Source organism: Manis javanica, chromosome 6, assembly GCF_040802235.1.
Source record: "Manis javanica isolate MJ-LG chromosome 6, MJ_LKY, whole genome shotgun sequence".
Lineage (NCBI taxonomy): Eukaryota > Metazoa > Chordata > Mammalia > Pholidota > Manidae > Manis > Manis javanica.
Genome location: NC_133161.1, coordinates 10,258,686 through 10,286,504, shown reverse-complemented (window position 1 = coordinate 10,286,504; position 27,819 = coordinate 10,258,686). Strand labels below are relative to the sequence as shown.

At 49.7% G+C, this 27,819-nt stretch overlaps 1 protein-coding gene across 3 annotated transcripts; it reads left to right on the top strand.

Moving 5' to 3' along the window:
* The first annotated feature begins 295 nt into the window (after positions 1-295).
* Positions 296-24,082, top strand: ARHGEF5 (Rho guanine nucleotide exchange factor 5). Of its 3 annotated transcripts, XM_037012355.2 has the most exons (15): positions 296-453; positions 6,578-9,722; positions 10,271-10,328; positions 10,749-10,813; positions 11,027-11,280; positions 13,886-14,046; positions 14,525-14,677; positions 14,935-15,064; positions 15,347-15,421; positions 15,831-15,920; positions 17,003-17,160; positions 17,786-17,947; positions 20,599-20,669; positions 22,263-22,367; positions 23,351-24,082. In XM_037012355.2, the coding sequence occupies exons 2-15, from the start codon at positions 6,590-6,592 to the stop codon at positions 23,506-23,508; spliced, it is 4,773 nt and encodes a 1,590-aa protein (XP_036868250.2). In that variant the 5' UTR covers positions 296-453; positions 6,578-6,589; the 3' UTR covers positions 23,509-24,082. The 3 variants fall into 3 exon arrangements, 2 of the variants coding, with proteins under 2 accessions (XP_036868250.2, XP_036868251.2); XR_005059738.2 differs by lacking the exon at positions 23,351-24,082 and having other exon boundaries at positions 17,003-17,209; positions 22,263-22,365; XM_037012356.2 differs by lacking the exons at positions 17,003-17,160; positions 17,786-17,947; positions 20,599-20,669; positions 22,263-22,367; positions 23,351-24,082 and adding an exon at positions 16,050-16,088.
* Positions 24,083-27,819: the final 3,737 nt, after the last annotated feature.

The following is a 27,819-nucleotide window of genomic DNA, read 5'->3' as shown; positions in this document are numbered from 1 at the left end:
TTGAGGTCCGAAGATAGAGGCGCAGCTCCGACCAAGCCCAGAGACTCCGGCTGTCGGAGACCGAGGGCAGCGCCGCACGGCCAGCAGCACAGGGCGGTCAGCCGGGGCCGGGGCCGGGCTGCGGTGCGGACCCGGAGCTCAGCGCGGGGGCAGGCCGGGCGGGGCGGCGGGGCGCACGCGGCCGCGGGCGAGGCCGCTCTCCCGGGCGCCCGGGCCGTGCCCGCCGCCGCCGCCCCTGCCCCGCGCTGACGCGGGCGCCGCCTGCGCGCCCATGAGCCCCGGCGCCGCCGCGCCCCGCCCCTGTCGCGGGAAGGTGTGTCCGGGCGGCCTCACCTGGAGCTCCGGGCAGCGCCGGAGCCTCCCTCGCGGCCGGCGGGGCTGCGCTGGGGCGGCCGGCCGGCGCCGGGACCCGCGGGGCGCGCTCGGGCCGAGACAGCATGTGACGCCGGCCAGGTGGGTGCCCGCCTCGCCCGCAGCTCCCGGCCCCGGCGGGCCCGGCGGTGGGCGGCGGGGGCGGGAGGGGCCGGGGCCGCGGCCTCCCCCGGGGCCGGCCGGGCCGGGGCGCAGGCTCCCGCGGTGGGGGCTGAGCGGACGGGCGGGTTCGGGGCGCGCGGCTGCGTACCTGGGCCCGGGAGGAGGGGCGCGGAGGGAAAGCTCTGGTCTGGAAAGTTTGCTTCCGGCCTGCTCCCCGCCTCGGAAATGGGCACCGTGCCCCCAGATCTTCCCCGGGCCGACCAGCGGGGCCCCTCCCTCAAAGTCCAGGCCCTGCGGTGGAAAACGAGCCCCCATAATAAGAAATACTTGAGATGCCCTTGGCGGACGCATTCCCCCCTGGAGATGTTTCACCCGCTCCTTCCTCCCAGCCCGGCCTGGGCCTGCCTGCGTCTATCTTCCTGCGGATTTGCATACTGTGGATGTCCCAGCGCACAGCTCTCCCCTGTTGGCCCGGGCCGCTTGAACCTGTGAAAATGACTCGCGCCCTGCCCTCCACCCTCCTTCCCATTTTGGGGGCGTACTTCCAAAGTTTCCTGGCAATCATAGCATTGCCATCTAAACCTGGGGAGGCGGGAGGGGGCTGTTTTCAAGCTCTAGTTCTGAGCAAAATTTATCATCGCCGTCCGGCAAGACGGTCTTGGAGAGCCAGTCCTGCTGCCACTTGATTTCAGAGCTCTGTCCTTTCTCCCTTCCTGGATCTTGAATTCCCAAGTGAGACTTGCCTCCTGTATGCCCAGCAGTGGACTCTGGCCGGGACTCTGTCAGACTGAGGGGGAGGGTGTGTCAAACAGGCCAGGGAGGGGGGATGACTTTCTTTTCCCTCCTCTTCCCTCTTTTACTCCCCGACTGCATTCCAAGGTCTTGCATCCTTGGCCCGCTCAGAAATCCCAGCTGCTAGCTCAACAGGTCCCTATGCGGCCTCTTTCTCAGACTTCCTGTTTTATGGACACTTGGAGTGTGAACTAGCTCCTAGCTTAGGCTCTGGCAAAATGGGGGTCACTTGTTAACCAATCCGTGGGCCTGAAACTGAAGCCATGTCTACTGTGTGTGTGTGTGTGGGGGGGTCCTTGAAGGTCTGGGGTCTGTGTGGAGTGCCAATTCTGCGTGAGACTGTCCCACAGGAGGGATGCATATCATTATCCTGATGGGGAAAAGAGAGAAGTCAGGAGGTACGCAAAGGAATCCCTCCTACCAAAAGAATACAGTGATTCTAAGTACAGTCAAGAATCTTCATGTATTAGGGGTCCGTAGAGCAAATGGCTGCCCGTCACATGGTCTTTCTGAGGCTGTCTGTGACCACATTAAGCCCGGTATCTGTGGGGTGGTCAGGAGTGTCTCATCTGTGTGTCTGGAGTGGTCAGTCATGGCGTGGACAAGAACGGGGTTACTTAGGGTCATAGGTTGAGCAGGGGCAGGTTGCTCAAGTGTAGTGGTGTAGCCCCGAACAGGTGACTTACAGCATCTGGTGTGGACAGGCTGAGTCACTCACCATTCCTGTGGAGTGAATAAGAGCTGGTCACTTATAGCGTCTGTGAGATGGATCAAAACAGGGTTACCCTCAGGGTCTGTGTTAAGGACACAGGTCACTCACACTCACATTATGGGCCAAGGGTGGACTTGGGTGTATGTCAGCACTGCCACTAATGATGTTCTGCAAAAGCCTGTTGACAAGGGTCTACAAGGTCTACAGGGTCTGCAGTGGATGAGGTGGTATTTCAGACATTGGGGAATAGATAGGAGACGATCATTACAGTTTTCACAGGATGGTGAGGCTTTCCTGAAGTGAACAGAATACAGGGTTTAGCATTTAGTGGTCCAGAAAGCTGCTATCATTTTTATATCTTGTAGCTTTGGAGGCAATAATGTCAAACAGTGAATAAAGGCATACATCAATGTGATGGTCTTATTTTCTAAATGAAAATGAGAACCTATCTGTTGACTTGGAGGGTATTTTCCTATGATGAGCAGCAACATAGCTGATACAGTATAAACACAAAAGTATTGTAACTTCAATAGTATTTTGGTGATTTGTAGTGTAAGTCAGAATATTTGAAACAGACGCTGCTAGAAAATCCAGGAAGCATGGTCCTCAAGAACACGCCTGGCCCTCGACATTGGTTCAGAGGAAAGGCAGTGTGATGGGAGGAGGGCGTATCTTTGAAATACAACTTTGGTGGCCAGAAGTGAACAAGAGCCGAGGTGTTAAGGGGCCCCAAGGGAGATGCTCTGTCAGACTCTGTGTTATTGGGGTGACTCGGAACTTTGTCTTGAAAGACCTTGTGTGTGGATGGGGTCAGCAGATGAAAGATGTCTGTGGTCCAGAGGAATGCCAGATCACCATGATGGCGTGTGCTCAGATAAATAGTGAGAATGCTCCTCTGGTGGTGGAGGAGATGAGGAGGTGACTCTAACCTAAAGGGTTGTGCAGCAATCCTCTCCTGATGCCTCTGTGAATAAAGCCACGCCGTACAGAATTCCTTTAGCTTTGCCGCCTTGTAGCCTAGTCATGCCTGATTGTACTAGGATTCCTAGGACAGGATCAAGTACAGGAAACACGGGATAAGTAAGTGCTGGCTGATCTGGTAGTATTTCCAGATAGATGAAGATGGTGTTAGAAATAGCGTCCATGGGGTTGCAGGAGACAGACGTGCATCGTGTCACTAGGATGGAACAGAAGGTATCCGTGTAGCACACAGTGCAGACAGATAAAGCCCAAATATAGCAGAAACACACTTAGAGGCCGCTTGTTTTGAGGACATGACAGTATAAATGGGCACAGGGCCAGAACGATATAGATGTGGGGGAGGGAGGTGATAGGTTTAGTCACACACTCTCCTTAGGCAGGTAGGAGCCAAGTTTCAGAAAGTGTTTTCAGTGAGCAAGTATATTATTTAACGTGTGGTTGGGAGAACAGGGTCACATTATAGTCTCATCCATAATGATTATAGTATTTTGTACTTAGGGCCAGATACCGGGAGCAAATCATGCACCATGTTGATTAACTGGAAAAGGACATAGAAGTCCTTCTACAAAGGTTTGTTTATGTTGAATATGGCTCTTTGCCCCATATAGATGGTATCTATGTCTGTGGGGTGGCCAGGAAATTGTCACATACTATACCTGCAGGGTGGCTAGGGACCTGCTTGCTTGTTTATGTCAAGTTCTATTGCATAGCAGTTGCAAAGGTGGCTTTTTGCGCATGTGTGTGCGTGTGGATGCGTGCTTACACAAGTAGGTATGCATGTGCAATATCTCAGCAGTACAGCAGGTGTGTGGGCGTTGGGCTTCCACTTTAAGTCTAGACAAGAAAGGTAAGGGTCCAGGTGCAGCTGTGGGTTCCATAGGCCCCCGGGGCCTTCTCAGGCTGGTGACCTGCCAGCTTTCTTATTGCTTCTGGACGTCTGGTCACTTGTAGTAGACTTCAGTCAGGAGAGCTTGGTTTGAGTTCACCTGTACTATTTGCCTAGGAAATCTGAGTGTGTCTAGGTTATTTGAACTTCAGTTTCTTCATCTGTAAATTAAGCAGTGTGTCTCTGAAGGTCCTTCCAGCTGATAAATCCTGTATTTCATACTTACTCTTTCTTTAGTCAACAATAATTACAGTCCCTAGCATTTCTATGAAATTAACAGTGCACTTTTTAATGTTGTCTTATTTAATCTTCATTAGAACTCCTTGCAAAGGAATGCCTCTTATATTTTGAGGATAAGAAAATGGATGTTCAAATAAAGTAAATAATTTCTACATTTGTCTTAAAATTAGCAAGATACAAAAAAGGCAGAACTAAACATTGAACAGCACTCTTAACTCTGTCTTCTCTCTTCCTTAACTCATCCATGCAATAGATCTTTGTTGAGAGCTGACTAAAGTTGAGGCAGGGGGATCGACTGATGAATGTGGCCGTGTTTGTGCCCTCACGAAGCTCATAGAAAATGAGATGTTAGTATGGAAAATAGACGTTAGTATTGTAATTACAAGTGCAGTGAGTGTGAGAGAAGAGTGGTGAAGGATTCTGGGGCAGGAGAAGAGGATTCCAGGCAGAGCAACAGCTCACATGAAGGCCTACAGGTGAGAGGGGGAGAGAGGAGCTGGCAGGGCTGAAAGTTGTCAGGTCGGGAGGAGCTGACAGGTGAGGGGGCTGCTGGCTATGGAAGGCATGTAACCCACGCTGAGTGTCTGGGGTCCATCCCAGTGGCAGTCAGAGGCTACTGAAGAATTCAGGCCACAGGTGGGGCTTTGAGGGACCACTCCCGTGCTGGGCAGACAATGCCTTGGAAGTTGGGCAAGAGAGGCTGTGTGAAGGCAAGCAGCCAGGCTGTGTCTCCAGTGCAGGGGCCTGGGTGAGAGGGAACAGTGCCTGCAGCAGGGTCCAGCCGTGGAGCTGGAGCGGAGTGGATAGACTTGAGGGACGCTCTGGAGGTGGGGTCAATAGGAGTTGGTGACAGATTCGATATGGGGAATGTGGGTCAAGAGGGAAACAAGAATTTTATTCTGGGACTGAAAACCATTGATTGGGCACTGGGCCTGCCCTGTGCAGGGTGAATAGGCCAGGTATTATACCAAATATAGACAGCTGAGCAAAACACACATCATTCTCAATCTCAGGAGGCTTGCCACCCCTTGTTTTGAGATAGATCATAAATCAAAACACACAATTCTGTACTTACAATTGTGTACGTGCTGCAGAGAAGATGTACAATAAACTATAGGTGGTAAGTGCTACAGATACAAAGAAGAGTTTTGTAACCTATTTAGAGGATTGGGGAAAACTTAAGGGGTTAAACCAGGAAATGTATCTCATAAATATAAAAAAAGAGGAACTACTAATTTTGTCTGTAGTGTCAGGTGCCACCAGGAACCACCAAATAGGTGACCGTAGAGTCTCCTTTCGAGTTAGCAACTTGATGATCTTGGTGGGGGTGGGCAGGGTGGTGCTATGGCAGCTGGGCTGGAGGGAGAGGAGATGTGAAGCTATGAAGACAGCGGGTAGGAATGCTCCCTTTTATGAGTTAGAGATGCAAACACGCTCCGGTTCTGGCGGGAGGATTCTTACCTAGAGGAAGGCATCATCTGTAGCATGAGGTTCCCAGAGGGCAGGCACTTGGGGAGGAGGCACACCTGTGCCCTGTCACAGAAGGAAAGATGGGAAGAGCAAAACAGGGGTCACTCTGAATCACAAGAAACCAGAGCATTTCCTCTCTGTCAGTTTCTACATTCTTTGCAAAGCAGGAGATGAGGTATTCTGCTGGAATTGAGAAGAGAGGTAGGAAGGTTGAATGAGTAGAGCAATGAGTAGAGCTCACGGTTGTCGGAGAGAAGGGGAGAGTAAGGTGATGATGGCGACCGTCTTGTGGGACGAGGTGAAGTGGGTCCCCGTGGTGTCTACCACGGCTTTGCTCTGATAAGTCTAGTCTGCATTCCACTGCCCAGCAGGTGCCTCTGTAATTGAACATGAAATTGTTAAGTAATTACAAGGCCCTGCTAGGCACTATAGAAATAAGATGAGCAAAATCAGACTGAGTGTAAAGGAGACATACCACATTGGGACCTTGGACACTGGCTGTTTTAACCCCTGTCAGCAGCTTGGGAGGAAGAGCCCCGTGCAGACACTGCTGCACTGGGCTGCTCGTTCTAGCATGTGCCCCTCACAGGGCCTGGAGGTATATGGGACTGAGTCACTCTTGGTGTCCAGAGTGTAGACACGGAGAGACAAATGACCTCATGTAATCCTGAGAGCAGAGAATGACCACTGGGAGTGCCTGGTACTCTGACAATGGTCTTACGCTCTAATTTAATTGTTTCTCCTCAGTCTTCCCCACAAGACTGCAGGTTCCATGGGGACACGGTCTTTGTCTTGTTCACTGCTGAATGCTCCACATTTATATGGGTCATTGGGTAAATATTTATTAAATGGATAAATAAATAAGTTTTACAGAGTCCATTGCTCATTTTGTTGAGTACCTTTGTCTCAAAAAATGACTCTAAGTGGAACCAAAGGAGTGCCCATTCATGTTCTTCACGATCCGTACTCCTGGTAGATAAGTGGAAGAGGTGATGGAAACTTTGTCTTTTATTCCTCTTTAGGATTCAGCCCTGATGGAGGCTGAGGAACCCACTCATGGAGCCTTGACTCCTGTCCCTGTCGGAGTGGAATTCAGTGTCATCCCTGAAGCTCTCATGAGAAGCAGCCAGACCCCAGCCCTGGAGCCTGGAGCTCAAGAAGGCCAGGATGTGACCTCTACGTGGGCAGAGGGACACAGGGCCATGGATTCCCCGCAGAGAGAGGCGAGGGATGCAAACAGCTCTGCAAGTGAGCGCATGACCCCTTTGCAAACCGAGGAAGCCTCTGCAGATGTGGACAGTGACCAGGAAGACCTGATGGCCGAGACCAGTGACAGTCCAGGGCACCAGGAGGCCTTGCCCCAGAGCCTGGCAGACACATGGGCGAGGACTTCAGCTCCCTCAGAGCTCTGGGCCTGCCCTGTGCAGGGTGAACACCCAGACATGGTCCCTGTCTCCAGTGAACTGGCCAGCAGAGTGGAGACAGAGTTTAGACGGGAACCCACTTCTTTGATACTGGGAACCAGAGAAGCAGAAGAAGAGGAGGAAACTTCTCCAGACGTGTCTGCTCAGACCCGATTTGGGCCTTCTTGTGAAGAGCACACTACAGAGACCAACCATCCACAGGACGCTGAACGTGGAACCGTCAGGCAGGGGGAGGAGCTGTGGTCCACAGGGATGCAGGGAAGTCGAGGCAGAGGAGGGTTTGTGTGTCCCCAGGGGACCGAGGGGCTAGAGGGGCAGGGACTAGAGGGAGTGGGCTTTCAGGGGGATGGAACTCCAGGGAAGGATGTGTGTTCTGATGGGCTTTTAGGGGAGCAGGAACAGACAGGGGGGCAGGCTGATGGTTCAGTGGGAGAGAGGCAGAAACAGGAGCCCGCGCCCTATGATGTACTTGCAAAACAAGAAGAAGGAAAGGGGCTCAGTGGGGACCTGGGAGCCCTGCTCTACGGTGAGAGGGGGAGTGGGACTCAGGGCCAGCAGGATCTCGAACAGGGCAAACAGGGGTTCGGGGTGCTGAGGGGGCCAGAGGAGGTTAGGGTGGATGCTCAGTACCAGCAGAATCAAGGCCTAACGGGAAGATCAGAGAAGGTCTTGGGAAAGCAAGAAGGTCAGGGTCCACAGGGGCAAGTGGTGCCCCGCGAAAGGCCAGCGGGGGAGGAGGAAGCAGGGAGTCGGGACGGGGCCGTGCTGCAGGGAGAGAGCGGCGAGGGGTGTGCAGAAGAGGGGGAAGAGTGTGATGGTCCTCCCACCCCGCCTCTCACAGCCCCTGAGGCCCCCACCCCGTGTGCCTTATTTACAGACGCCTGTTATTCCATGATGAGTGTTCCCAGGACTCAGGCAGAGCCTCGGGCTGAGGAACAGCCCTCCGTACCTCTGACCCCTACACTGGAGCCCACGGGATCGCCCCGCCAGCCCATTTCCTCACCCAGCTTCTTTCCCGCTGGAGAGCCACCTGATCAAGGGGCAGCTCAGGACAGCCAGCAGGGGGGAGCCGGGCTGGGGGAGCGGGCAGTGTCCAGCCAGGGCGCGGAGGTGGCCTCTGGAAGGACCCCTCCCCTGCCTCCAAGGACGGCCGCTGTGGCTCCTTGCAGTCCTGCTGAAGCCTCCCCCAGCACCACCGCCCCATCTGCCCGCCCCCCGGGTGACTTGCCCAGGAGGGAGCCCTCTCCTGCTGCGTGTTCTCCAGAAACCTCCAGGGCTGCTGCCTGGACTGACTCGCCATCTCCCTGTAGGGCTTCCGAGGCTGCCCTCCACAGCTTCCCCTCTGCAGAGGCCACCATGGAGCCATGTGCCAGCTCCCACTGGGCCAGCCCTCAGAGCCCCTTGGCCAACTGGACAGGGGCTGTCCAACACCTGAGGAGCAACTCCTTCCCGGGCTCTCACAGGACAGAGCCGGCTCTGGACCCAGTGGGAATATCCCTGTCCTCCTCCCATTCAGAGTTGCCCCAGAGGCCCCCCAAACCTGCCATCTATGGCTCTGTGATGCCAAGAAGGGACAGGAAAGGCCATAGGGACTGCAGTGCCGTTCCAGGATCCCTTAGTTCATTGTCCTCTCTGGGGCCAGACTCCCGAGAATCCACCTCACATCCAGAAAGCAGGCAGCCATGGGGGTCCCCACGTAATTCAACCTCTGCCCTAGCGACTCCTGCCTGTGGCTCTCCACCTCCTGTCTCCACAGACATGAGGATCCATGAGCCTCCACCACCTCCGCCCCCAGAGAAGAGGCACGTCTACCCTTCCCTGGTGGAGAAAGACGGCCATCTCTGGGAAGCGGCCCCCACATTGAGGAGGGGTAGCCGCCCTCCTGCTCTGACTGCAGGCTCAGGGCTACATGGCCCTCCCAGAGGCGCACTTCCCCAAGTTCCTGAGCCCCCTGTGGCCAGGGAGCACAGACCACTGCCCTCCACCCCGGACACGCCCTGCCACGCTCAGACCTCTCTCTCCCCCAGGCTGAAGTACAACAAACCATTACCCCCGACTCCTGACTTGTCCCAGCCCCACCATTCCTCTGGTAGCCCAAGGATCTACAGGCCTCTCCCCCCTGTTCCTATCATGGATCCTCCCCCTGAACCACCCCCGTTACCCCCTAAGTCCAGGGGGAGGACCAGGACTACTCAGGGAGGATTCATGAACTCGGGGGGTCAAGGCAAACCGAGGCCCGTTTGTCAAGAGTGGACAGTCCCCACGCCCCACTCAGCCGGACGTACCTCTTGGCCCCCGGCCATGGGCAGGTCAGCGGACTCCCTGGTTCCCACCGGCAGGAGCAAGAGGGAAGTACCGGGCATGGCTTTCAGCAATGCGGCGACCCTTCTCGGGCCCTCTTCCCCAACCGCCCCTTGGACTCCGGAGCTCCAGGGACCCATGTCTGAACCGGGGCTCTCGGAAGAGTCTGAGGCCCCTGCCAGAGGATCTTTGAGAACAGCCACCTCTCAGAAAGGACCCAGTGGCCTGAGGAAGTTGGGTCTAAGCCAAGCAAGGCAGCCAGAAAAGCCGAGCCATCCCCATCTGGAAAAGGCGTCCAGCTGGCCCCACAGGCGGGACCCCGGGAGACCTCCGGAGGGCTGCCATGGGCGGCCCGCGGGCCCCGGCGAGGGCTCCAGTAAGCACAAGGGCTGGAACCGGCAGGGCCTGCGCAGACCGTCCATCTTGCCCGACAGCTCTGCAGGTGAGCCCAGAGCCTGCACCCCTCCCTGCAGACTGAGCCTCCTCGCCTCCTGCCGCCTCATCCCTCTTCTGTCCCCGGTCCTGCGCCCTCCCTTGGCTCGACTCGCGCTCACACCCCGGCCCCGCCCGGAGGGGAGCCCCCGAGAGCTCTGAGTGCACTGCGATGCTCTCCCTTCCCCTCGCTCTCCGTCTGTCACCCAGTCTTGGTGTTCTTTGATTCTGTATCCCTTTTTTCCCAGAATTGTTCTGGACCAACCCCCACCCTTGCCCCACTTGCCAGTTACCAACACCTGCTTGATGTTCTCTTAGCTGGGGAGACATCCTCTCCTCGTCCGGCTCACGGTCTGACCGGAGCGGGGACACATCTGGCGCCGCTGCCCTCCGGGCCCCAGGGCTCTCTGCCCTGGCACTTCCCTCCCCCGCAGGTTTCCAGGGGGGCCCTTTTACCCCCGCTGGATGCCTGCGTCTCCCACTCCAGGCCTTTCTTCCTTGTGCTCTCTCTGAATGATGCTTTGAAATCCTGGTTACTTCGCCCATTTCCATTTTCAGATACAAGAGGTCCAGCCATGGAAAAATCCCCTGGCCTTTCAGACACCATTGTTTTTCGGTGAGTCACCCTCTCTCCTGACATAGTAGTTGTACCAGCTTTTCTTAAAAATTTCCATTAGTTGACTAGGGTCCTAGGGCCCTGTGCCTTCCAGGGGTTGGGAGGGGAAGAGAGAGACATCAGGATTCCAGGGCAGGAAGATCTTTGGTCTCCCTGGTTCTGTCAGCTTGAGTCCAGATCTCCCGGCCTCCTGAGCCCTTTGGCCATGAACTCAGTCAACCCTGGTGCAAGCTCAACATGACAGCCGTAAAAGCTCCAAACTACCCCAAAGTGGGTCAGGTCACAACCTGCCTCTCGAGGGGTTTGGGCCCTGACATCCCAGCATATGTCCCAGAGATTATAGACCGTCTCATCCGCAGTCACCTGGGGCTTCTTCGTACCTAACCAGCAATCACCCCAGAGTCCTTCTTTACTCCACAGGGAGAAGAAACCAAAGGAGGTGATGGGAGGCTTTTCAAGGCGCTGCTCAAAGCTTATCAACTCTTGTGAGTCCCTGGAAGCAGAACCCGAGCCCCTCGTGGGTGCTGTGCCCAAGACCGGCGCGGGGCTCCTGGCTGTCAGCAGCGGGGAGGTGCTGTCTGCAGGGAGACAGTTCCCAGGAGAGCCAGAAGCTGCTTGGTGACTTTGGTGTGTCTCTGTGCCTCAGCTCCCCTGTCTCCCTAATTCTCTCCCTGTCTCGTGCTGCTTCGCCCCTGTAGCTCAGCTGCTCTACCAGGAGTACAGCGATGTGGTTCTGAACAAGGAGATTCAGAGCCAGCAGCGTCGGGACGGCCTGTCGGAGGCGCCCGGGCCAGCCTCCCCCCGGCAGCCCCGCAGGGCCCTGGTGTCCTCGGAGTCCTACCTGCAGCGCCTCTCCGTGGCCTCCAGCGGCTCCCTCTGGCAGGAGATCCCTGTGGTGCGCAACAGCACTGTGCTGCTCTCCATGACCCACGAAGGCCAGAAGCTGCAAGAGGTACCCAGCGCCCCAGCACGCCCAAGGAGGGGAGCTGGGGAGGGGATGCAGGAGGGAAAGCAAGGGCTCGTTTGCCTGCATCCTTATCTCCTACTCACCGCCACCAGCAAGAGCAGGATGGCCCTGCCACATACTCCCATGTCTCCTTGTCCACCACAACTGTGGGTCGTCTCCACTCTGAGGGCTTGGAATTGCTTCTGAGTGTCAGCACCCTCCTCTCCACTGTGTCATTCCATGGGCCGCTTACCCCCACCTGTTACTGGTTTGGGCTCATGCAAAGTGACCATGCCTCTGAATTTGTTGGGAGGTGTGTGGGATTAATCCCATCACTGCTGCTTCAGGCTAAACTGAAATTTCCCTCTTCAGCCAAGGCCAAGCAAAGGTGTTTTTTTTGTTGCGTCCCTTGAAGAATGCCCCTTACAGCTGTCCTGGGTCCACTGGTTTCATAGGGGCTTTCGAATGACCGCCAGTCTTTGCTTGGTCTTTACTCCCAGTAGCAAGACTGTAGACGAGGCTGTTTGTCCGATGTTAAATGATGGCTATTAATGGGTTTTACATGGAGAGTTCTCTTAGGAATTGATATGAATCATATCTGAAATGAGATAGAACCTTTCTTCCCAGTATGGCACAATGTAAAAGCATAATGGGAAAATGTTTAAGTACTTAGGTTCTGGAGTAAATAACCTAGATGTGAAGCCCACTTTAGTATTTGCTAGCTATTTAACTTGGGCAAATTACTCGATCTTTCTAAGCTCCTGTTTCCTAATTTGTAAAATAGGGTTGCAAAGAATTACGGGGAGAATCAAAAAATCAGTTCCTAATATCTAGTAATCACTCAAAAAATGTTTACTACTTTAATTTCAAGTCAGGCTGACCTGGATTTGAATCCTGGCTTCACCATCTGCTAAACTGTGTAACCTTAGACAAGTTATATAACTTCACCAAATCTGTTTCTCATCTATAAATTGAGGACAATAATGTCTACCTTTCAGGCTGCTGTGTGGTGTAAATGGAGTAATGCAGATGTAGCTTCTAGCATAGTGCCCAGTACATATTAGTGCCAAACTCTTTCCCCTTTTAGAGGTGGGAAGGTGCAAAATTTTGGCCAGAAGGACTCATGGATAAACAATGCTTTTCCCAAGTCAAACAGAGACAGATACAAATTTTTAGGTTTTTTGAAGCTTGGACTTGGGGGCCCTGTTCTGACCTCATCTTTTAAAGCACACGGTGGATATTTAGAATATTTATGGGCCTGATCAGTGGGGAGATGACATGAACCCAGGCTCTCTCTCACCAACTGTAGCGTACTGGGAGGTCCACCAGGGATCCTGGGCCAGCCCTGGTCTCATGTTTCTGAGAAGAGAAGCCTGTACACTTACGCACACATATTGCTTTCATAAAGTAGCACTTCTGGGGTCTACAAAGTGCTTCGGTTGACTCCCTTTCTTTTGACTGTTATAATATCTTTGTGAAGGGGTCATTATTCCTACACAAAAAGACAAGAAAATTGAGGTCAGTGAGGTTAAATGAGCTACCTGAAGTCATACAGCCAATGAGCGTTAGAGCCAGGGGGCAAATGAACCTTCAGTGTCCCAGGTCAGTGTTGTATGCTAGGGTCATTGGGTCATGTGCTCGACTGCCCCAGGCACCACCAAAGTGTGTGTGTCTTCTCTTTCTGTGCATCTGTCCTGAGGCTGCATGCCTGAATGAAGAGCATGCCCGGCCCAGGCAGAGGGGGACAGGGCTGTGAGTCGTCATGCCCCAGCTGAAGCCTCCAAACAAGCTCTCAAGTGCTATTTCCCTGAAACCACAACTGCACCATCATGTTCTCAAATATCTTGCATCCTTCCCTTTCTCCTCAAACCCCAAACTACTTTCATCCCCTAAATCTGTTCCTTTTTCAAAGTTCTCTGGCTCAGAAAATAACTTCCACCGTTTGCCCCGTTACCAAAACCAAAACCTGAGACGTTAGGTGCGACTCTTGCTGCTCTTTCAGCCCCAATTTCTAGCAAGTAACCAGCCCTTCCAAATCCCCCTCCTGAGTAATTGCAGAAGTGACCTACCTCTCCTCATCTCCAAGGCTGTTCAAGCCATCGTGTCATCTGGAGTTACTGCAACAGTTTCCCAACACGGCTCTCTTGCCCCTTCTATTCTTTCCTCCACAGTGTGCTCAGAAATACCTTTATAAAAAACAAATCTGGTCAAGTTAGCCCTGTGTGTAAGCCTTGTTTTGTTCGCCCATTGTCTTAAGTCCAAACTGTTTTACCTTGTGTACATAATCCTCCAGGCCTCGTTTCTGTTTGCCTCTCAGTCTCCTGTCTTGCCACTCCTTCAGTACACTGAGTTCTAAAAACACTTAATTTATTAGGTTTCTTGAAAGCATTTTTTTTCTCTTCCAGCTCTGGGGTCTTGTACTGGTTCTTCGCTGGGCCTCAGATGCTCTTTCCCTCTCCGCCTGATATCAGGTTAGGTTCTGGCAGGATTGTGAGCTATCAAAGGATCTGTCTTGTCCATACTCTACCCTGACAGCATTACACAGTGGCGAGCATACCCCAGGGACTTGATAAATGTTTTTAATTAACCTCCCTGCTCCATGACCTCCCAGGCCAAATTCGAGCTGATTGTGTCAGAGGCGTCCTATCTGCGCAGTCTGAACGTAGCCGTGGACCATTTCCAACTGTCATCCCAGCTCCGGGTCACCCTTTCCAACCAGGATCACCAGTGGCTCTTCTCTCGCTTACAGGACGTGCGTGACGTCAGCGCCACGTGAGAGTCCCTTTCTTCCGAATGCCACTCACTGTCTTCAGCCTATAAACCTTCAGTTGTTTTTTTCCCTATTAGAAACCCTCTCATTGCTCCTCCCATGCTTCCCAATATCATAGGGGTAAGAAAAGCAACGAAGAGAGCGTGTCTGGGTGGGTAGCTCCACCAAGGCATAAACAAATGAGTGAATTACTGGCTTGAGGTTTTTGGATGTACGGTGGACAAGCCCTGCATTGGAGATGAGATCAGAAGACCGGAACAGCATCAGAAAGAGAGCAAGAAATGGAATATTAGGTCCAGAGTTAAATCAGGACAAACCAGGGACAGCCTTGGAGAGAACTCTAGTGCACAGCAAGGCTTGCAGAGCTAGGGGCGGTCAGTGGAACCTATTTCCTAATGAAGAGAAGTCACAGGCTCGGGGGTAGCCGGGGTCAGCAGCTGCTCACCTGAGACCCATGAGGCTTATTTGAATACCGTGCAGCTTCCTTTCCGACCTGGAAGAGAACTTCGAGAACAACATCTTCACCTTCCAAGTGTGTGATGTGGTCCTGAGCCATGCCCCTGACTTCCGTCGGGTCTACCTGCCTTATGTCACCAACCAGACCTACCAGGAACGCACCTTCCAAAATCTGCTGTGAGACCTGACCCCCCATTTGTCCCCATGTGGGCCCTGCAGCGACCTTGCACCAAAGCCCCCCATTGCCAGCCCGAGCGCCTTCCCAAGAGCAAGTGTTCTGGCACCTGCTCTGAGATCCCAGGCCCACCCCGTGCCCTCTGCTAGCACATGCTTTCCCCGCCCACAGACATCCCCCTGAGTCTCCGCTCCCCATGCCCTCCCCACCACCCCAGCCCTCCCCAGGCCCTCCTCACTGAGGCTCGCTGCCCCTGCAGGAATAGCAGCAGCAGTTTCCGGGATGTCCTGGAGAGGCTGGAGAGCGACCCCATCTGCCAGCGCCTTTCCCTCAAGTCCTTTCTGATCCTGCCCTTCCAGCGCATCACCCGCCTCAAACTGCTGCTCCAGGTACACAGGTCCTGCTGTGGCCCTTCCCCTCCACCCAGAGGGGCCTTTGGAGGGGAACCCGCTCTAGGAGCCCCAAAGTGAAGGACCGCCCATACTCCCGCCGCTCTACCGGCCCCGTGGGCGACGTGAGCAGTCCCCCCACTGCCCACACCCTTCCTTCTCGGGGTGAATTTGCTGCTAGAACTTTGTTCCTGGACTTCTCCATTAGCCTGCCCTCCACCACCACTTCCCGTCTTCCTGCCCCTCTTTCCCTGTGGCTCCTGCCTACTGTTTGTTCTGTAGAACATCCTGAAGAGAACACAGCCCGGCTCTTCAGAGGAAGCAGAGGCCACGAAGGCGCACCATGCCCTCGAGGAGGTAGGCGGCCACCACCTCACTGTGAGCCCCTCTCTGCCCGGGCCCCCGACTCCAGAAAGCACAGGACCCTGCCGGTGGGATTGCCTATCCGCCGAGCCTGCAGACATCCCCCCCACACACGGCTTCCACTCCCACACTGAGGACACCCCGCACCAAGGGACTGTGTGCACTGCCACAGCTCCCAGGTTAAATCATCTTACTTTTGCTTGGCCTTGGAGTGTTCCACCAGATCATACAAAGTCTACCAGAGTCCTAGAACTTCAACTTGATGCGGCCTTCATGCAATTCCAGCCTGGTTAGAAAGGCCTGAGACTGTCCCAACCAATTTTCAGATTTCTTCAGGGACCCCAAAGGTCAGGGCCTCTAACACGGCGCTCTTTCTCTTTCCTCTCGCCTGCTCAACCCTCAGCTGATCCGAGACTGCAATAACAATGTCCAGAGGATGCGGCGGACAGAGGAGCTGATCTACCTGAGCCAGAAGATTGAGTTTGAATGCAAAGTGAGTGCCCTTGAAGCTCTTTAGCGTATGCCACAGGTCACTGTCTAACTTAAAACCACCCTAACTTACACTATCCCTTCTCTGCCTCATTTCTGCATGCCTTCTGGGGTTCTGGAATGCTTGCTTCAGTCTCCACGATACAGTGTTAAGTGAGTGAAAAGGGGTAGGTACAGGACTGTGTGTATTACTGTAAATGTCCCTGGGTGAAATAGGAGGATATAAATCTGTATATGTATTTGCTTGCGTATACATAAAGAAAATCTGGAAGGGTATGTGAAAAGGGGCAGTGGTCACCTGACGGGGTGAGTGTGCATTTGGGAACTGGGCAGGTGAGAGAGAAGTTAACTAGCATAAGTTTTCATAAAGAATGTGTGGGGCTTGAACCATTCAAAGTTCTATCAAGTCTCCATGCAATCTGACCAAAGCAATATAAAACTGAATCCAAATATAAGGCCAAAATCTCACGCACATACAAATCTAAAATACACATTCCATTTTCAAATTCCAACTGACATACCATCCTTACGTCTTTGGGAAAGAGAGAAAATCCCTTATCCACATGTTAATTATAGTCCAGTATGCTTATCTTTAAAATTCCAGCTCCAAGCAGACCCTCCCTAGTTCTCTTTATTCTTCTCACGTGTGATTCTGACTGCTCTCCTGTCTCTGGTTAAAAGCAGATGTCAGAACCGTCCAAATCTTTTTGCTTCTAAGGCGCACACACGTTGCTCCCTGCCTCATTTCTTTGTGTGCCCTAATTAAGCTCTTGTGTCCCTTCTGCACTTCACACTTCTCGGGCTGAGCTTTCTCATGCAGCCCCTGGCCTGGGTTAGACATAGGCCCCTTCCATTTGCCTGAACTGTAGACATGGGAGCCGCACAACAGCAGACAGTGGTAGTGAGAGGGTCCAGAGGGAGACAGCATCCACATGGATGGGTTATGGGCAAGAGGGAAGCTGTGGAAGAGACGAGCTTTACTAGTGGGACTTAGGGGGAGAGGTGTGGTGAGGAGGGCAGGGCTGAGGGGAAACCTCCCACTCATTCTGTGTGACACTACCCTGTCTGTCCTCCCCTACCCTCTAGATATTCCCGCTCATTTCACAGTCACGCTGGCTGGTGAAGAGCGGCGAGCTGACAGCCCTTGAGTTCAGTGGCTCCCCAGGGCTGCGAAGAAAGCTGAACACGCGTCCAGTCCACCTGCATCTCTTCAATGACTGTCTGTTGCTGTCTCGGCCCCGAGAGTCAGTGACTGGAATGGGAGGCCAGAGCTCAAGAGGGAAATGGGATGAGGCAAGAGGGAAGGACTAAAAGCCACAGAGAAGGGTCTTGTTCCCAGAAGAACCCTTCTCCTTGGCTCAACCCATGGAGGCCATGCCGTGGCCTAGGGGAAAGAAAGGCCCAAAGCAAGAGGGCTGTCCCGCCAAATTTTGTCATGAGATCACATGGCAGGACATGTACCATGTAATAAACACAAAGCCATGCGAAAAATTAGCCTATCAGATGCTCACATTGGTCCATTTGTGATTTCTTTGGGCTACTCAGCCTACTAACCTGGAGATACTTAATGAATTCCAGATCCACACTCTCTGGTCCTAACTGCCTTAGAACATTTATATTGGTTCTGTCTCTCCGACTCTTTAAAGTGGTGAAGGATCCATTGCACTAGGCATGTAGTTTACCAGGCTGGTGGCAAAGCCCTCGGGACTCTGGAGATACCATCTCGGGAGTGCATTAGCACCATCTTATGATTTTTAGGAGTATTTGTGGGCTCCCCATGCTAAGGACAGGGATTTTGAATCCAAAGATATGAGGGTGGATGAAGTATGACAACTCTAGAATCAGGTTGAAAAGCCTTGTATTTTGCAGGGGCAGCCGATTCCTGGTATTTGACCATGCGCCCTTCTCCTCCATCCGGGGGGAAAAGTGCGAAATGAAGCTACACGGACCCCACAAAAACCTCTTCCGACTCTTTCTGCGGCACAATGTACAGGGCACCCAGGCCGAGTTCCTCTTCAGCACCGAGACCCAGTGAGCTGGGGCAGGGCACAGAGGTGGAGGAAGGGAGGGAGAGAGGGAGGTCAGCCTGGAACGGAAGTGGGGCCGAGACAGAAAATGTGTCCAGAAAACAGCCGCAGTGCTACTGAGCCTGTTCTGGACTGGGAACATCCTAGGAGAAACCCAAACCCGAACGCCTAGAGCTAATGAGTAAGTTACAGGACACTGGGATGAGAGAGGGTGTGAAGTCCCTGCTAAGGCTTTGCATCTGTTGTCTACCCTTTACTCAAGAAGAGTAGCATCTGTGAGGCACTAGAAAGGACATGGACAGATACAAAGTAACTAAAGAATCGAATCACTGGCATCCATGAGCCAGTGCCCACGTGTGCAGTCAGAAATCCTGCAGTGCCCGAGGCTGGTGGGCATCTGTGTGAATAACACAAGTGCTGGGGGGCCTTTAGCTCTCTGTGCTTTTACCTTCCAACCTGGCCCTCTGTCAGGCAGAAATAGGTAGTGTTGAGAACTTCAGTGTGCTCATCTCTTTAATAACAATTCTTAAAACACATTACACATATATATGTTTTGGAGAGTATTAAAAATAATATCTATAAAATTTGTTTATATACAAATATACAGTGTCTATAATAGTAAACAGCTGCAATATGTTACTTGCTATTACTGTTATAAAAGATATAAGAAATTTCTTTTTTTTTGAAGTACCATCTTTTAAATATCTTTATTCACAGATCAGTGTAATATTGGTCAGTTTGAATGCCATATGTATGATAAAACTGGTATGAATACACTGGAACTGATAAAATAGGAAAAGTAACATTTTATAATGAAGCTATTATTTCTTTATAACTGAATCATCTGATATGCCACCTCCTGAAAAAGCTTAATGGACTCAACTCTACCCTTTGAATGGACCTTATGACTCTCCTAGAAAGTTTTGATTGGAGTATAGTTTCTTGGTGCTTCTTTCCATGATCCAAGGTTTAAGAGAAAATCCTTGGAAACCAGGAGTTAGAAGCAGACCTCTTGAAGATTGAGGGGAGACGGAGTGAGAAAAAGGACATCCTGTCACATGTTTAAGGCCCACAACCGCTATGCTCTGTCGGATATGGGGGAAAGGGGACACAACAGTGGAGGAAAGGATTGGTCCCAACAACTATATTGAACACTTCTAAACTGTCAATATCAAGGATTAATTTCTAAACACAAGTTTATTTACAAGAAGCTATCCAGCTAGCTGTTAACTGAAATGCTTGTGCCCTATGGTCAAGGAGATGCTATGCTTACAAAACCACATACATTTTATGTATCTCTTAGTTTAAAATAATTCATTCCTTTGTTGGGTATGCAGGTGAGCAGAGTTAGGAATATGTTTCATCCATAAAGTATCCTCTTTTCATTCCTAAGCTTTCAACTTGCTTTTATAATTCATGATGTTTACTGTTTCTTGCCTTGATTGTAAAATTTCTTACTGTAGAAAGGTTGGAATATGCAGCCTGATAAAAAAAAAATGACCCAAAATTCCACCACACAGAGAGAAGCACTATTAACATTTTAATATATTTCTATCTAATCCTTGTTTTAGTGAATAAAAAAATAAGCATTTTTTTAAAGCTGGGATTATAAAATAAACACAATTTTGTGTCCTCCTTTCTTTAACATGAAATCAATGGCAGTTCCTATGCCATTGTTAAGTCATTAAAATGTTTAATTCATAATGACTGTACCATTTTATTTTATTGCCAAGTCATTGCTGAGGTAGGAAAATTTTCATATTTAGAATTTATATCATACTCCACCATTTTTCTGAACTTTCTGATCCACGTTAGTAGTTTCTTACTCTAAGGAAGAGATTTCTTTAAACTATCTGGCATGATACCTAATGGTCTGAGGATCCTCACATAGACATTTTCAGTTTTGTCCCATGGAAGACCTCAGGGTGAGATCAATAATTCTTTTCTTCACTTATGGAACAGAGAAACTGGTACAGAGGTTTATGTGCAACACAACCGTCAAAATGTCACCCAAATGAAGTCATCAGATACAGACTCATGTTCTTTGTTAGTGTCTTGGAACAGTAATGGTGTCAGATCTCAGTTACTCCATGTGTTTGGAAGCTGAGGCAAAGATAATGCAAAAACCTTCAATAATTACAAAATTAGGCTTGGATTATACTGAATATATACATGACAAAAAAATTTTAGTAGATGTATCTCCCTGGTCTACTTACAATTACAGAATAATTTTCATCTTTGAGGTGATTTGATTGAAGGAAGGTGACCAGAGGAGGGTTAAAATGATGGAGAGAATCTAAATTGAGATGAACATTTTTCTTAGTACATTCCCCAAATGGAAAATCTACATATATTTGTGTATAATTGACAGTTGACTTTATGCCCCCACTTGAAAGATATGAGATGCCCAAGAAGAGAATAAGCTTAGAAGGAGAAGGGGAAAAATTAAAGACTGACAAGACACATTAACACATACTTCAAGATCCCATCCTCTTTCCAACAGAGAGACATGTTTGTCCTAGATGTCTCTGAACTGGGCAGCTTTTTTAACCAGATGAGTTTTTCTTACAGTCGTTCCCCCGTCCCCTCATCAGCCCTTGTCCTGCACCTCCCAGAGCTGCAGTGGGAACAGTGGCCCTGCTTTGTTTTTCTCAGGAGTGAAAAGCTCCGGTGGATCTCGGCCTTGGCCATGCCACGAGAGGAGCTGGCCCTTCTGGAGTGTTACGGTGAGTGAGAGTCTGAGAGGGAGAGGAAGATTGCAGGGCCAGGAGTCTCCTTTGGATGCAGGAGTTGAGGAGGCTGGGTGGTGACTCTGGGAGGCTTCCGTGTATTGCTTTGCCAGAATTTCAGGGTGCAAGACTGGGCACTGGGTACCAGAACTTACGTATCTGAGAGCATCTGCTTGGAACTGCTCATCACCACGCCGGTGCCTCTTCCCCCACATGCCTGCCCTACCTTGGGCAATAGTCGGCGCTTTTTACATACTTGTCCCTTTACTTCTATCCTGCTATTATTTTGCCTAGATTTTATCTTCTTGAAGTTCTTGGAGAACTAGGGGTAGAAAATAAGGTTGAAGTGGGTGTTGCAGGAGGATGACTACCCAGAAGATTGTCTTAACCCCACCCTCTCCTGTATATGGATGCCCCAAGACCAGTGCCTTTAGCCCAGGCAGGTCCCGATGGGCAGCCACAGACACACACGCATTATGAATGTGTTTGCATTTGTGCAAAGACTGGATTTCTGGTCTCATGTAAGCCCCAAGGTGTCCTAGGATTCCCTAATTCATATCCAGAGAGGAAATGAACTCAAAGGAACACTGGGCATTTAGTGACCCAAAAGAAAAAACATACAAGGGACCGTGGAAAAGGGAGTAGGACAGCCAGGCTGTACGCAGAGTCCTGTTAACTTGCTCACTGTGGGATCCGTCTTCTGGGCTTTGGTCCCCCAGTGGGTAAGGAAGGCATGACAATCCTTCCCTTCCTCTGTGGTCTTGCGAATGGCAGATGGGGATGAGCTTTAGAGAAAATGGTGTAGATGATGATAATGTGTTCTGTTTGTTTTCTGAGGTAAAATAGATAATAAATAAACCCATGTAAGGTGGACTGCTTACAGGTCGGGAGTACTCTGAAGCTTGCTATCTTAACTTCAAAACTATGGAAATTTCTGCTGGTTACAGAAATACAGAAAACCTAGGAATTCTTCAAGAATCATCTTGATCAACCCAGTCCTTTACAGTTGGGAAAATTAGAACTAGCAGGGGTTGGGTGCTTTGCTTAGATCTTACTTACCTGGAACCTCACTGGTTAAGTTTCTTCTGTCTCACATCTGTTACTGGGAAGAAAATTAAAAATGAGTCACAAACTCAGATCTTACCATCTAGTGGGAGAGGCAGAACACATGCCTGAAACAATTAGATAAGGGTTAAATGGTTTGGCTTAGACAAGAGTTTTAAAGGAGTTCAGAATCCATGGAGGGCTAAAGAGCCGGGGAAGGTTTCAGAGGGAAAATGGATCTTCCGCAGAAATCTTTGAAGTATTTGTAGTAATGAGTCTCTAGGGATGGTCACGACGTATTTCTCAATTCATCTTCCGTGGTGGAATAGAATTTTTCATTCATTTCCGTGCTGGTATTTGTTTCCTTATCAACCATTGCATTTCCTGGAAGAAGGTGAAGACTTCCCCACTGGCCCTTTTGTTTGTAACTTCCAAACATCCCAACTTTCTCCATCCCAAGTCCTCCCAAGTTCTGCCTGCAGTTCCTTCTCCATGTTCCAGCCACTCACATTTCCTAATCCCTTGTCACGCTCTTTTCTTCCAAAGACTCCCCACAAGTACAGTGCCTTCGAGCCTACAAACCCCGGGAGAATGATGAGCTGGCACTGGAGAAGGCGGATGTGGTGATGGTGACTCAGCAAAGCAGCGATGGTAAGAGGCCACTCCACGGAGCAGGCTGGTCCTTGGAGATGGGGCACTATAGGGGGATACACTCGTTTCTTAGGGCTGCTGTCACAAAGTACCACAAATTGGGTGGCTTAAAACAACAGAAATTGATGCTCTCATGGTTCTGCAGGCCAGAAGTCCAAAATCAAGGTGTAGCCCCAGATGTTCCTGGCTTATAGCCTTGTAGCAGTTACTTCTGTCTTCTGTGTGTGTGTGTGTGCATGCATGTGTCCAAATTTCCCTCTTTTTATTAGGATGCCTATATTAGATGTAATTACGAATCCTATATTGGATTAATGGCCCATTTTACTCAAGTTTGACCTATTCTTCACTTCGCTGATTGCATCAGCAATAGCCCTGTTCCCAAATAAAGTGACAGCGTGAGCTACTGGGGTTAGGACTTCACCATAGATTTTTTTTTTTTTTTGAGAGGGCATCTCTCATATTTATTGATCAAATGGTTGTTAACAACAATAAAATTCTGTATAGGGGACTCAATGCACAATCATTAATCAACCCCAAGCCTAATTCTCAACAGTCTCCAATCTTCTAAAGCATAATGAACAAGTTCTTACATGGTGAACAAGTTCTTACATGGTGAACAGTGCAAGGGCAGTCGTATCACAGAAACTTTCGGTTTTGATCACGCATCATGAACTATAAACAATCAAGTCAGATATGATCATTCATTTGATTTTTATACTTGATTTATATGACTTCACCATATATTTTGGGGGACACCATCCAACCCATATGAGTGGAGAAGGCTCACAGGTAGGCAGCTGTAGACCTGGCCAGACCTAGAGCAATGAGGGGCGGCCCATTGGGAGGCTGGATTCCCCAAGCTGAGGGCTCTCCAGGCCCCCTTCAGCCTTAAGATTCAGAAAAGCTTCTAGGAAGCAGGTCCAGGTTAAATCATTGTGAGTCTTTGCCAGGTAATTCTTCTTCCCACCACCCTGTGTCCGTAGGCTGGCTGGAGGGCATGAGGCTCTCAGATGGGGAGCGAGGCTGGTTCCCTGTGCAACAAGTGAAGTTCATTTCCAACTCAGAGGTCCGCGCACAGAACCTGAAGGAAGCCCACCGAGTCAAGACGGCCAAACTACAGCTGGTGGAGCAGGAGACCTAGCTGTGCCCTGGGAAGGATGCCCTGAGACTAAGGACAAGACGTTCCTAGAGGGAGCTGGCCCCGGAACCCTGCCACAGAGGCCTTCTGCGGAGCACGATGTAAACCCTCTGAAAGCCCAGGAGCAAAATCCAGCTGCCAGTCGCTAGTCCCGGGCCTGCTGTTTGTGCTTTGTGCTTGGTGGAGGGGTTTTGAGGGACTTTGCACTGGACTCTGGGAACTCACTCTCAGAAGAAAAGGGACCAACGGAGCACAGACCAAGGGAGTGCACTTCTACTACCAAACAGAACGTAAGCGTTCTCTGCTTCCGGAGTGCGGAGTCAAGGCTGACCGGAGTCTCTGTCATAGCCGTATGTAAAACAGGATCCGACTCCAGTCCCCCGGAGGGAGATGTCTAAGGGGGACTAACCCATCAGACGGGAGGTCAGCCTGGTGACCTCTAGGGCACCTTCCAGCCCTAGAGGTTTTCCATAACTGTTGGTGTTAGGTCAGTACATGCACCTCTGGGGTCAGTGTCTATTGGTGGCAATGTGAGGGTGACACTCTCACTCTAATAAACTTGGCACTTCTCCCAGTGTTTTTCCTCTCAGAGACTCCTGAGCACTGAATGAGGCTCAGAACCTGGAATGCCAGGCTATTTGATTTATGTGTCATAAAAAGACCAAGATGGTGCCTCAGTTACGACGGCTGCTGACTCTCGCTCTAGGACTCTTGAGGGTTTGGGTGGCTTTTCTGCTTGTTCCAGCCTTGGAGGCTGTATAGGAATGAGAAGCAATTGATGGATGCTGAAAACCCCATTCGAGCCTTCTTTTTACTGGATCCTAAGTTAAGGCGTCGGCTAGTTTGGATGGACTGGGAAATCCTACTCAGACCATTCATGATTTTATATTTTGACATGAATGATTATGAATGTATCTTCCCAGCTGTTTCATCCTTTTTGGGAAAAGTAGGGTGATGTATTAGAAAGAGGTCTAGAATCCAAGTCAAGAAACCTAAATTCCAGTTACCACACTGCCATGATTTCAGCCTGCCCCTATCTCAGTTTCTGTAAACGTAAAATGTACAATCAGACCAAGTAACCTCTCAAATCCTGTCCAACTGCAAGATGCGATTCTCTCTCTCTCATCAGATTGCCCTTCTCAGTTCAAAAGCGCCGCTCTACACTGTCTTCTCATGCGGAGCCCTCATACGGCCTCGGCCCAGGCATCGGTTAAGCAGGGTCATCACAGTCCTGCTGTGGACGTTTTATCTGTTGATCTTTGGGAGGGCTCAGAAGCAGAATTGCACTGCAGCTCTGTACAAAGGTGAGAATCATACTATAAACTTTGTCCTAGACCCAGTCAACCATGACTTTATAGTATTACTTTGGATAATACATTTTCTTTTCAATCCATCCTAAAATGTAAGTTAGCTTGCTTAATTTTTAGAAAAGTTATCACTGTGGTAATTCAGATGAGTGAATATTAATTTGTCCTTAACTGGTTGACACTACTAAAAAAATCTAAAATAGGGCTGGTTTTAGAGAAGTTCAACTGAGGTTTTTTTTCCACAAAGCCAGCTTTTAATATATGATAAATTAATATGTGTATGTTGTATGTAATCTAACAACTGGGCAATAACAATTATTATAATCCAAATTATTTGTTCAAATCAGTATTTGCATACTGGCCGTATGGCTCAAACAAAGCCTTTTCCAACCTTACATTTTCTAGGCAAATTCTCCCTTGTTTTCCCAAAGAGGTAAAATAACAACTTTGAATGATACACATGCAAATTATTTTCTAAGGTGAATGACTTCTTTACTTGATGTTGCTAAGGCTTTCTGAGCATCTTGAAGTTGACTTCTGTAAGACTAAAACTGCCTTTAGATATTTAATATGCATTTGTTTAATTTGGTTATTCTCACCTAACCTGGGAAATTAAAAGACAGTTGGCTTCTACCTGTTTTTAGGTCCTTGGTTTCAGAAACAAAATACAAACAAACAAAACAGATATAAATTATCTTTCCTCGGTTGAACTGCTGCATTTTCTACACTTTGGGTTTTGAAAAGTTGGGTGCCTTTCTTCTTCAGACTTCCAGAATTTAATGCAATTTCTTCTTTAATCCTGACTGACATCATTGTCTTAGTAACATGGCAGTCTCTTGTGAGAGGGCATGAAAGGCACCATTAAGCAACACTTTTTGGACAGAACTGTATTTGAGACATGAATATGCAGTATTTTGTTGGTTTTTAAAGCGTAACCAGCGTGGCATCATGTCTTCAGGAGACATCAACGATAGTCCTATTTACAGCACTTTTTCTGATTGTAACATGTATGGGGCTTAAACTCATATATAGATTCATAAGCTAAATTATTTCCTTTGTGCAGTTGGCCATATTGAATTGCTATCCATCTCTTTTACCTACTCACACAGCTTAGAAAGCTGTTCTTTAAAGTTTATTGTCACTATTAACCTTTCACTGAGAGTTAACTGTGATCTTAAGATTTTTATTGTGCACTACTTGCTCTATTGAGGTCATTTTTAATGATTTTAATAAGATCAGCCTACAAGTTAGTATCAGGAAGGGTCGCAGTTTGAGATGTGTTTACTTTCTATAATTTTGTTTTCTGTCTCTTAAACAACTTCTACATCCACGATGTAAGATACATGGATTTTGTTCCTATGATGACTTGTTTTTTAAAAAATTTGCCTTTGGGATAGAAGTTATTTAACAGTCTTTGAAAATCTGTAGGAAATACATTCACAGGTTCCCCTTCCCTCACTCACATATTTATTCCCCCAAATAAACCCACTTTCCTTTTGGACCCAAGTTGCTCTACCCAGAACAGTCTGTTGCTTCTAAGAGTTCAGTGATGTCGCTCTTACCATAACCTCTCATTAATGAGGTCTAATTAGAGACTCAGTACTTGGGTAGAGTGGCCCTTTACAGACACAACTATTCCTCATACACACAAATCCGCCTCCTACCCCACCCCCCCAAGACCCATTACTGAGACTTGTACAAGTTCATACAGGATTTCTTACACCTCTACATAAGTATCTGGTGGTGGTGGTTCTATAACTAACAGTTTAGTGACCCTGAAGCCTCATTTGCTATAAATATGACTCAGCTTAGGAGCTGCGTGATTACAGTAGTTCCAAGCCTGTTGTTTAATGTAATCGTTTAACTCTGAAATCAGGTGTGGAGGGGGCCAAAGGTTACAAGCGAATGAGCTGAAGAGAAACATGCCAAACTCAGTCATGATTCAAGTGCACTGAGAACTTTCTCTATACTTAACCATTTTTGACCCACTTTTTCCAACCCATCCGTTTTAAATGATAATTACACTGTGGGACTTTCTGTAGCCTCATCTTAGAGGATGAGGCGGCAAGATAACCATTCAGTGTGCAGAATTCCCGGTGAATATTGCAAAAACAAGGCTGTGGGCCCAAAGAAGACTCAGGGAGTGCAGGTGAGTGGATGAGGCCGTTTAGTCTTGCTGGGTGGCCCGTGACAGGGAACGTGTGGAGGAAAGTTGCCGGGTTGGTATGTGCTATAAACTTTTTCCAGGCTGGTGAGGGAGCTCCCAGGGAGTGACTGCTGATTCCTGCTGCTTGTAAATGAGTCATGGGCCCGAGGGCAGAGCCTGCTACAGGGCGGGGCCGAGTCTGGCCCACAAAGTTCCCCAGGAGCACCAATGGGCAAATAAATACTTTCCTGGCAGTTTATCTGAGTGTTTCAGGGAGGCAATTATCTCTGAATGATGCACATGGATATTTAGAAGTAGAGCGGGAGCCGGGTTAGCTTATTGCCCTGAGATGGAGATTCTAAATCTGCTCACAGACCAAGGGCCTCCCAAACACCAGGGAGGAAGTTCAGACTTCTGGAAAGAGTGGCTGAGAGTGGCTGACTGTGGGATACTATGGCACGGTCTGCAAGAATCCCCACATCCAGCAAGAGACACTTCAGCCATCACAGAAGCAGTCTCAGGGAGAAAAGCAAAATGCAGAAGGTAAAGGAAGGACAGACCCTTGGATGGGACTCATCCTGTCAGTCCTAGATAGGAAGGAATGTTTTCTTACTGAGATCAGCTTATGGTCAGCATGAGAAAATCATCCACTGTTTGTGTCAAACACCCTCCCTGGTCACAGTGGAGCCTGGAGAGGGGACATGATGTGCCTACTGCCACATAGCTAGTTAGTTACAAACTACAGGTAAAAATGGCCTGGTTCTCTTCTAGAATTTAAGCAAGTGATCTGAGTTTTTGCTCATCATGAAAGGTTAAAGGTTACTTGCCATAAAATGCAAAGACTGAGTAAACAGAATATTT

Coding starts and splice junctions, on each gene's coding strand:
- ARHGEF5 (XM_037012355.2), top strand. CDS start 6,590: ATGGAGGCTGAGGAACCCACTCATGGAGCCTTGACTCCTGTCCCTGTC. Junction 10,329..10,748: donor TCAGACACCATTGTTTTTCG/GTGAGTCACCCT, acceptor TTTACTCCACAG/GGAGAAGAAACCAAAGGAGG. Junction 14,678..14,934: donor CGCACCTTCCAAAATCTGCT/GTGAGACCTGAC, acceptor CTGCCCCTGCAG/GAATAGCAGCAGCAGTTTCC.